A 10236-nucleotide genomic window follows, 5' to 3' on the forward strand; every position below is an offset into this window, starting at 1 on the left:
GTCTCAAAAAACCTGAAAATAAGCCTGGCAGGGTGAGCACGTAATCCCAGCAATCGGGAGGCAGAGGCAGAGGTCGTGAGTTCTAGGTCAGCCTGGTCTACAAAGGGAGTCCAAGACAGCCAAGGCTACACAGAGAAACCCTGCCTGGAAAAAACAAACAAACAAAAAAGACCAAGAGTGAGTTGGCCACGGTGACACAAGGTTGTCATCTCAGCACGCGAGAAACAGAAGCAAGAGGATTTGCCACAAGCTCGAGGGCGAGAGCGTCTCAAGAAGAAAAAACACTCTAAAGAGTTTAGATCACCTGCGTGAAAACACCTAGCAGAAACGACCCAGTGAAGATCTCTAGGCTCGCCTGCGGTGATCCCAGCCCTCGGGAGGCAGAGGGAGGGCAGATCTCTCAGTTCCAGGCCAGCCAGGGCTACACTGTGTCGAAAAATCAAACAACAAAAAAAGAGAAATCCCACCAACAGGTAGGGGGAAGCGTCGTTGCCTAAGCAGCGAAACGCGCATGCGCAGAGCGGCAGAGCTCCCTGGCTCCGGCCAGGCTTCTACGCATGCGCAGGATTCAGTACCCGTTTCCCGAGCCCCCTACCTTCCACCCTCCCGTCTCCCGCCCCGCCTTCGAAGAGGCTCGCGCGTGTTCCAGTCCGCGTGGCGCAGTCCCGCGCAGACTGGAGGAGCCCTGGCTTTTACGCATGTGCGGGCCTTGAGGCTCCGCCTCCTCGACGCGGCTCTACCCTGAAACCGGCGGCTAGCTCCGCCCCAGCGCGGCGGACTTTGTACGCATGCGCCTATTAGCCCCGCCCAAAGCGCGTAAGCACTTCTTTAGGCATGGGGGAGCCCCGGGCCGTCCCGGTCCACCTGGCTCAGGGAAGCTACTGCGCACGCGTAGGCACCTCTGCTCACCTCTGCCGCTAGGTGGCGCCCAATGCCGCGCTAGGCAGGAGCCATCTTAAGCGTCTCGCTAAGGATCACGGGATTCAGGGGCGGGGCTGGCAGGGCAAAATGACGGCGCCCATGGAAGTGGCTGTGTGTACGGACTCCTCGGCGCAGCTATGGAGCTGCGTGGTGTGGGAGCTTCATTCGGGCGCCAATCTGCTCACCTATCGGGGCGGCCAAGCGGGGCCGCGGGGCCTGGCTCTGCTCAATGGCGAGTACCTGCTGGCGGCGCAGCAGGGCAAGAACTACATCTGCGCCTGGGAGCTGCAGCGTAAGGTGCGTGGCTTCAGCATCCTCGGATGCGAGGGGCAGCCCAAAGGACTCGGGCGCGCCGGGGTCAGGGCGGCGGCGATCCCGAGGCGGCTGTGTGATCCGGGCGTATTCGCAGGCCTGGCGCTTCCCCCCCCCCCCAGGCGGTAGACGCAAAGGTGCCCTGAGATTTCTGCCAGCACGCTCAGATGAAGATCTGTGGCCAATCAGCCTTTGCACACTTGTAGACTCAGGAGCGCCAATTTGGATGCAGATGGGGAAATGGGGTCCGTTAAAAGTCGTGCTTTTGGAAGTCACGAGAGATGAGAGATCTTGGGGAGCCACAGGAAGGGATAGACTGGTGGCCCATGCTCTTGTTACCCTGCTAAAGGGTCGCGGATTTTCACCATCAGGACTGGCTGAGGACTGGGGTTTCTTGGTTCTTATGTTTCTGGAACCGAGAGCTTCCTTCCAGTTGGGTAGGACCCCTACTGCTGAGCCCCGTCCTCGCCCTTCCCTGGGGCGTTCTAGGCAGAGTTCTAGCCCTGAGCCGTACCCCTAGGGTGGACTATCTACCCAAGCTTCTTTCTCTTGTTTTCCACACTTAACCAGCGCTTTTCCTTTGCCTCCGTCCTCATACGCATATGGCTTGCCTTGTTTTCTGTGTCCCTAGGACCAGCTCCAACAGAAAATCATGTGTCCTGGGCCCGTCACCTGTCTGACCACAGCACCCAACGGCCTGTATGTCCTGGCAGGAATTGCAGAGAGCATCTACCTGTGGGAGGTGAGAATCCATTTGTCACACGTGTGTGTTACTTGGGAATGTAAGAGAGTAAAATGAGTCCAGGCTCAGGGAGGCAAGTAGTGTTGGATCTTACCCAAAATGGGACCGCCTCTATAGGGTCTTAATTCCTCGTGCCTGGGCAGCACAGTGCACGGCCTGCTATCCCCGCCTTCACAGGGAACCAGGAAAGAAACTTAGAAAGGGGCTGTGTTCTAGCTTGCTTTCTTTTGACAAAACACTGACCAAGGGGCTGGAGAGACGGCTCAGTGGTTAAGAGCACTGTCTGCTCTTCCAAAGGTCCTGAGTTCCAATTCCCAGCAACCACGTGGTGGCTCACAACCATCTATAATGTGGACTGATTCCCTCTTCTGGTAGATGTAAATGCAGATAGAACAGTCATATACATAAAGTAAAGAAATCTTCTTTAAAACAAAACAAAACACTGACCAAAAGCAACAGGGGAGGAAAGTGTCTATTTGATTTACACTGTAGCTTATATTGAGGGAAGTCAGGGCAGGAAGCAGCAACTCAAGAATGTATCAGTTGGGGCTGGAGACATGGCTCAGAGGTTAAGAGCACTGCTTGTTCTTCCAGAGGTCCTGAGTTCAATTCCCAGAAACCACATGGTGGCTCACAACCATCTATAATGAAATCTGGTGCCCTCTGCTGGCGTTCAGGTGCACATGCAGGCAGAACATTGTGTACATAATAGAATAAATAAATTAAAAAAAAAAAAGAATGTATCAGTTAACATCCTCAGTCAACAGCAAAGAGAAATGTTCTATTGGTTAAGAATACTTGTTCTCTTGCAGAGGATCTGGGTTCAGCTCCAAGGATGGTTCAATTCCATTATGTGGATGATGGCTCACAACCACCGTCTATAACTTTAGTTCTAGGGAGTTTGACACCTCTTTTGACCTTGATGGGCACCAGGCACACACTGCATGCATGCCTGCGTGTGTATGTGTGTGTACAGGCAAAACACTTAAAAAGAAAGAAACCTCAGTCATGCCTGTACTCTGAGAGGCAGAGACAGGTGGATCTCTATGAGTTCTAGGCCAGCCTGGTCTACAAAGTGAGTCCAGAACAGCCAGGGCAACACAGAGAAATCCTGTCTCAACATAAAATAACTAAACCTGAAAAATACAGAACTTTTAAAACTGTCGATTGAACTGGAGAGATGGCTCTGCAGTTAAGAGCACTGCCTGATCTCAAGGAGGACCCAGGTTCGGTCCCCAGCACACACATGATGGTTCACAACTGTCTGTAGCTCCAGGGAATTCAGCACCCTCATCTGGCCTCTGACATACATATAAATTTAAAACTAAAATCACAAGACCAGTGAGAGCTAGCCCCCATTGTCTCACAGTCAGGGACAAGAGGTACTGATGTCCCTACCCTCACCCTGCTCCCCACAAAGGTCAGTCTTCAGCCTTTTGTTGGCACAGGCTACCTAGTTCTTCATTGGGAGTAGTTAATAACCATGGCAATGAATGAGTCTGGAGGAGTCCGAGGACTAGGCTGTGTCCTGACCTGGTCTCTGTGGAGGGTGCCAGCTACACAGAGCTGAGGTTAGCTGTGTTTCTGCTCCTCCTGGCTTCATCTTTCTCCAAACCATCCTAGGACCTCGTTCTGAGGCTGTCTTGGGCACAGAGGAAAACCAAGGCCGGGGTTTCATGAGCCCCACAGAAGGCATCCAACTGAGTTATGCTTCTGTGTGCCAAGAGTAAGCTGGGGCCTTGCTTTCTTAGGTTTCAGGTGCTCGATGTGTGCACCTGTATGCGCGTTGTATGTGATAGCATATGTAGGCAGCAGAGAACTTCAGTTGTTGATCCTTGGCCCCCTGTAGAGGAATTTTACAGAACATTGCTGTTCTGGCAAGAGATCGATCTGAAGGCCTTCTAGGTCTGTGTGATCTGACTGGAATACAAACACGCCTTTAATCCAGGAGACAGAAGCAAGCAGATCTGAGTTCGAGGCCAACCTGGTATGGAGTGAGTATCAGATAAACAAAAGCTTAGGTCTAGGTATGGTGATTCATGTCTCTAATTCCAAACAATGAAGGTAAAGATAGTTTGCAGAAGAAAGCAACCATGTTTGAAAGCGATGTCTAATTGAGTGGCATAAATAGAGACAAATCAGAGAAAGATTTGACAGAATAGAATACTCTCACGAGAAGAGAGAGGAAAGAAAAGCTACGTAAGGGAGCTGTGCAGAGACTGAGGAGAGGAGGCAGCTTTACCGGGACGGTAATAGAGAGACAGGCTGCAGAGAAAACTTAGATGAAGACCTGAGGAGCCAGAAGATTAGAAAAGATTGCTGGAGTTAGTTTGAGGCCAAGCAGAGCAGTTTTAGGACCGAGAGAAAAGCCAGATTGAATAAGTCAGCTGGGAGAGGAGTTTGAGCCAGAACAGCTGAGTTGAACCAGCCAGCCCAGAGCTCAGCAAAAACGAGAAAGGGTGAGCTTATTCAGCAGTAAGTCTCAGAGGCTGAAAACATTCTAGGCCTAGGTTAGCAGACAGACGATAATCTTCAACAACTGAAGCAGGCAAATAAAAGTTCCTTTTCACCCTCCATCTTGTGCGGGACACTATCTCACTGTCCCTGTGTTCGTGACTTCTCGTGATGCTGTGGATACTGTAGCATCTGGCTGTACATGGGTTCTGGAGATGGGGCCCGGGGTCTTGAGTGACAGGTCCTTTACCCAGCAGCCATCTCCGTAGTCTTTGATTTTGAGACAGAGTCTCAGGTACGACAGGCTGGCCTTGAATTCATTCTGTGCTCTTGAATTCAAAATCCCCCTGCCACCGCTTCCCCCGTGCCGGGATGGCAGCGCCTGGCTTCTGTGGTGCTGGTGGCAGAGCCAGGATTCTGTGCACACCACTCTCCCTCTCAACTGTTGTCTCAGCCTGTTAAAGCAGTTTTTAAAGGCTTTGATTCTTTTTCAGACCACGTTTCTCTGTGCAGCCTTGGCTGTCCTTCAACTAACTCTGTATACCAGGCTGGCCTTGAATTCAGATCCACCTGCCTCTGTCTCCCAAGTGCTGGGATTAAAGATGTGTGCCACCCCTGCCTGGCCTCTCTAACATGTGAGTTGAGTGTGTGTGTGTGTGTGTGTGTGTGTGTGTCTGTCTGTCTGTCTGTCTGGTGCCCTTTGCAGAAATGTAGGATGCCCTGAAGTTAGAGGTGGTTGTGAGCCTGCTTGTGGGTTCTGGGAATCGAACCCAGGTCCTCTGGAAACAAAGCCATTGCTTTAACCACTGAGCTATCTCTCAGCCCCAGCATGTTTTTCCTTTGCAACCCAGGACCACCTCTGCCCATGGCTGGCGCCACCCACAGGTGGAGGGCCCAGGTCAATCAGGCCAGCCCTACAGAGGCAGTTTGTTCACTGAGGTTCTGTCTTCCCAGGTGTTTGTTTGTTTGTACCCAAACTCCTAGCTTGGAACTTCCTCTTCCTAGGGGTCTGGTTCCTGCCACATCCAGTGTCCATAAGAATTTCTGAGCTGTGGCCGCCAGGGGCACTGCACAGCCCCACAGGTTCTGGGGCTCAAGGCTGCTGTGGGAATCTCTCCTTTCTCTGGGGTGAGGGGTTCACAGGGACCCCCGAAGTCTCAGCACCTGTGTGGCACCCAGGAGCCTGTTGGGCCTAAGGTTCTACTGACAGTGGTGGCCCACAGTCTCCTCGAGGTGTTGGTGTATAGGTGGCCGTGTTCTCCTACCCCACCCCAAGTTAGTCCGGACACCCAACCAAAACTCAGCACCCTGGAGTGCCAATTCTAGAATTCTGGTCAGAAATATTATAAGAACGTGCTTTCGTGTGGGGGTGCGGGGCTGCTTCAGAGTGTCCGCAGAAGCTGGCTATGATTTGCCTCGTGCTCTAGCAGAGGCGTGGTTTTACCAGCTACAGATAGATTCTATGATTGTGTGGCTTGGAATTCTGGAACTCTGCAGGGGTTACATAGGCCCGGAGAGATGGCCGTCAGTGGTTGATGGTCATTTATGGAGGTTGTTTGCCGATTGTTAGTAGCCAAGATAAAAAAAGAAACAAGGAAAAAAATAGATTCAGGGATTTTCCTATTTCCTCTCTCCCCCCATCGTCCTTTTTCTCCTACCTAGTCTTAGGGTGTGAAACGGGGCTGGGGAATAAAGGATGGGAAAAAGAAGAATAGAAGAATCCACAGAGTAGCAGAGACCTACTATAGCACCCCTGAGCCTGGAGCCCGGAGCCTCGCCGCCTGGGGTCGGGGCTGTGCCCAGCCTCTTCCCAGCGCAGGCCTGAGTGTCCATCCTGCTTTCCCTGGTCCCCTCCCTGCTGTGTGTGGGTAGGTCTGGCTGCAGGCACTCCAGCTGCAGCCTCCCTCACCCCTCACCCTGCAGAGACTTGCTGCTTCCTTCAGTTTTCTGAGCAGCTCTCATGCAGCTGAGGCTCCAACTCAGGCAGATGTGCCTCAGCCTTCCAGGCGGTTGAGGGCACCTCCACCGTTGCCCCTCTGTTCCGTTGTGCCAGGCCAGCAGGTGCGGGTCACGGTACCATCAGACGCTGGGGGCAGAGCCGGGTCTGGCCAGGTGCACAGCGAGGAGTGCCTTCAGCCTCGCCGTGCTTCCATCTACCAATGGGCAGGGTTCTTGTGGGGTGGCACAACCTCTGTCCCCCCTGAACGGTACCTGGCCTCTCACAGGTCTCTACTGGGAACCTTCTGGTCATCCTCAGCCGTCACTACCAGGATGTGTCGTGCCTGAAGTTCACGGGTGACAGCAGCCACTTTGTCTCTGGGGGCAAGGACTGCCTGGTGCTGGCTTGGAGCCTCTGCAGGTAGGGCACATGCCAGAAACGTCCTCAGAAAAGGCTGTGCAGGCCCCAGGGCACGAAGGGGCCAGGCCGGTGACTGTTGGACTGCCCCATGCTTGAGGGCTGGGGAGGCAGGCCGGGGGCATTCCCCAGGGCCTCACTGCCACCCTGTGCCCAGTGTGCTTCAGGCAGACCCGTCCAGAATCCTCGCCCCAAGGCATGTGTGGTCCCAACACACCCTCCCGATCACAGACCTGCACTGCGGCTTTGGAGGCCCCATGGCCCGGGTGGCCACCGCTTCACTGGACCAGACCGTAAAGGTAGCGTCTCCAACCTGGACCCGTGCGTTCCTGGCAGCCGCTGGCCCTCAGCTAGAGAGAGGGAGACTGGCCTCTCCCTTGCCCTGGCTGTCTGGGCTCCAGACATCCCATAATCCCTGTGCCCGACCAAGGACATGCAGAGATGGACCGTCCAGCCTGTCTGCTGGAAATTCCCACTCGGCCACGCTGCAGTGGCCAGCTGCCCTTGAGTGCTCAGGGCTGTTTGTTATTGGAACAGTGTGACAGACGGAACCCGGGCCTCACATCTGCTAGGCTGGTGCTCTGCTGCCCCGCCCCCAGCCCTCTTTTAACTTCTGTCTCGTGACTGTCACTGCGCAGCTTGCTCGAACCGACCCGGAACTCGCAGACCCCCTTGCCTCCTCCTAGTAGTGTGGAGATTGAGGAAGTGGTCGCCCAACCTGGCCTGGGGAACCTCGTACCTGGCTGGGGCTTCGGGTCTTCGCCAGCCCCACAGCAGCTGGGGCGCCCGTGCTTGTGTGGTGCGCTCTGAGGCTGCTGGCCTCACGGGCAGGGTGGGCTCAGGGCCCTCAGCCTCCCTGGCTCCCTGGCTTGGCTGCATGCCCAACGCCTCCCATCCCCGCAGCTCTGGGCCATATCCTCGGGAGACATGCTGCTGTCCGTCTTGTTTGATGTGAGCATCACTTCCGTGACCATGGACCTGGCCGAGCACCACATGTTCTGTGGAGGCGGCGACGGCTCCATCTTCCAGGTGGACCTGTGTAGCTGGGTAAGTGGCCACTGGGGCCGAGGGACCAGACCGTGGCTCTGCCCGACATCCCAGAAACTCACGGCCCGTCTCCACCCACAGCCCGGACTGAGGGAGCACAGCTTCCAGCCCGAGCAGAACCCAGGGAAGGTCTTCAAAGGACACAGGTAGCCCCTTGAGCCAGGCGCGGTCAGCACAGCCCCAGGCCGGGCGCGGCACCCAGCCCTGTCCTCCCTCCTTTCCCAGGAACCAGGTGACATGCCTGTCGGTGTCCACCGACGGCAGTGTTCTCCTCTCGGGCTCCCACGACGAGTCGGTGCGCCTGTGGGACGTGAAGAGCAAGCAGTGCCTACGCACAGTCACCCTCAAAGGTGCGCACGGTGCCAGGCGCAGCCACGCCGGGTACGGGGGGCCCCGTACCGGCGCCCGGGCCCTAATGTCTCACTGTGACCCTCAGGCCCGGTGACCAACGCAGCCATCATGCTAGCCCCACCCAGCATGCTGAACCCTGAATTCCGGCCCAGCCTGCCCCTCCCCCACTTCAACAAGCACCTGCTGGGTGCTGAGCACGGCGATGAGGCCCAGGCTGGGGGCCTGCGCCTGCAGCTAGGACTCCACCTCCAGGTAGGACCCGCAGGGTTCGTGCATGCTGCCCCTCAGCCACTGTTCCAGAACATTCCATGCCCCCCGGAGTCCCTTGGTGCTGGTGCCTGTCCTATTCCAACAGCCTCTGGATCCTCGCTACCCGGGGCGTTGGCACCCACTGCTGCTCCACACTTGGCGTCAGTTCCTACAGTTGATTCCCATCTGAAGGCACCTGTGTGCCAGCCCCGCTCAGATGACGTGTCACGCTGCTGTGACCGGGTAGCAAGGTCACTCGGTTCTTTGAAGAACAGATGGGCAGCAGGAGTGGCCCACAGGCAGGATAGAGTGTCAGGAGACACTGGAACCTAACCAGCACCCCACCAGGAAGGGCCTTCTCCCCAGTGTCCTCGGGGGCACCCAGGCAGCACCCTCACGCCGGCTGTCCTCGGTGGCTCCATCTGAGCCGGGGCTGGGCCCCGTCAGATCCTTTCACAGAAGGTGACAGTCAGTCTGAGGACGTAGTGTCCAAGCTCAGCAGACATCCCCTGTCCCTGCGGTCCCACTGTGTGTCTTCCTGGATGTGGGCACTGGCCCCGTCTACCCTCTGCTCTGCAGCCTTATCGTGGCTGTCACAGGCCCCCACCTCTTGGCCCTCGGCCCTGGACTGTGGGCCTGTGGTGGAGGAGGCTCCGCTGAGGGCGGGACAGTGCGGTGGTGACCGCCCTGCTTTGCAGGGGACTGAACAGAGCTACCTGGAGCGCCTGGAGCAGCTGCAGGGAGTGCTGTCCCGCTATCTGGAGAAGGTGGGCGGGTCCTGTGGTGGGTGGGTTCTGTGGTGGGCGGGTCCTGCGGTGGGTGGGTGGGTTCTATGGTGGGCGGGTCCTATGGTGGGCAGGTCCTGGGTGGGCGGGTCCTATGGTGGGCAGGTCCTGGGTGGGTGGGTTCTGTGGTGGGCGGGTCCTATGGTGGGCAGGTCCTGGGTGGGTGGGTTCTGTGGTGGGCGGGCGGAAACAGCCCCACCCACTCGCACCTCTCAACACAGAACATGCTAGGCAACCAGATGATGCCAGCGCGGGTGCTGGAGCTGGAGGACGAGGTGCGCAGCCTGCGCAAGATCAACCGGGACCTCTTCGACTTCTCCACGCGCATTATCACGCGGTCCACTAAGTGAGCCGTGTCAGCGGCTGCCGCACAGACACGGCCACATGAGCCTGTGATCGGGTGTTTTAACAAAAGAATGGACAAAGAATCTCATGCCTTGGCTGTTCTGTCCCCTGGCTGGGTGTTGTTTGGGAGACCAGGGGACATGTATACTAAGCCAGAGGCCCCGGGGGGGCGGGGGGAGGTGGTGGTGATTGAGGGCCTGACGAGTCCCCTCTCCCTGCAACCATCATGGGCATCCAAAGCTCAGTTTCCACATACCATCCTGGGGCTGCTGCCAGCCGGAGCTTGGAGTCCAGCCCAAATACCAACAGAACCTTCCAGAAAGCTGCCTTCAACTGACAGCTGTGCCTAACGATCCAGAAAATCCGTGTGATTTAGCAGAGCTGTCGTCGCCGCCGCTGCAGCTCGGGAGGGTGCCAATACTGACCTCACTGGAACCCGTAATGCCCTCAGGACATCCACTTCCGGGCACCACCTGGTGGCAAGGTGTGCCCGTCCCCTGAGGAACCGCAGCCTCGTGTGACACACCTCTGGGTCCTCAGCCCAGCACTTCATCCTCAGTTTCCCCACTGAGCTGGCTCATTGCATTCTTGACCAGACAGCCTGACCCCTCCATCCCTTGGCTTGTTCCAGCGGCCCCTGCTTCCTGAGGATGGTTTGGGGAAGAGGCATGCAC

At 56.5% G+C, this 10236-nt stretch overlaps 1 protein-coding gene across 1 annotated transcript; it reads left to right on the forward strand.

Annotated features, from left to right (window-relative positions):
- The first annotated feature begins 969 nt into the window (after positions 1–969).
- Wdr18 (WD repeat domain 18) lies at positions 970–9645 on the forward strand. The gene is made up of 10 exons (XM_021641935.2): positions 970–1218; positions 1865–1975; positions 6655–6788; positions 6943–7084; positions 7689–7832; positions 7914–7978; positions 8058–8182; positions 8269–8435; positions 9131–9199; positions 9439–9645. Exons 1-10 carry the CDS (start codon positions 1009–1011, stop codon positions 9565–9567), a joined length of 1296 nt encoding a protein of 431 aa, XP_021497610.1. The 5' UTR covers positions 970–1008; the 3' UTR covers positions 9568–9645.
- Positions 9646–10236: the final 591 nt, after the last annotated feature.

This window comes from Meriones unguiculatus, chromosome 17, assembly GCF_030254825.1.
Source record: "Meriones unguiculatus strain TT.TT164.6M chromosome 17, Bangor_MerUng_6.1, whole genome shotgun sequence".
NCBI lineage: Eukaryota > Metazoa > Chordata > Mammalia > Rodentia > Muridae > Meriones > Meriones unguiculatus.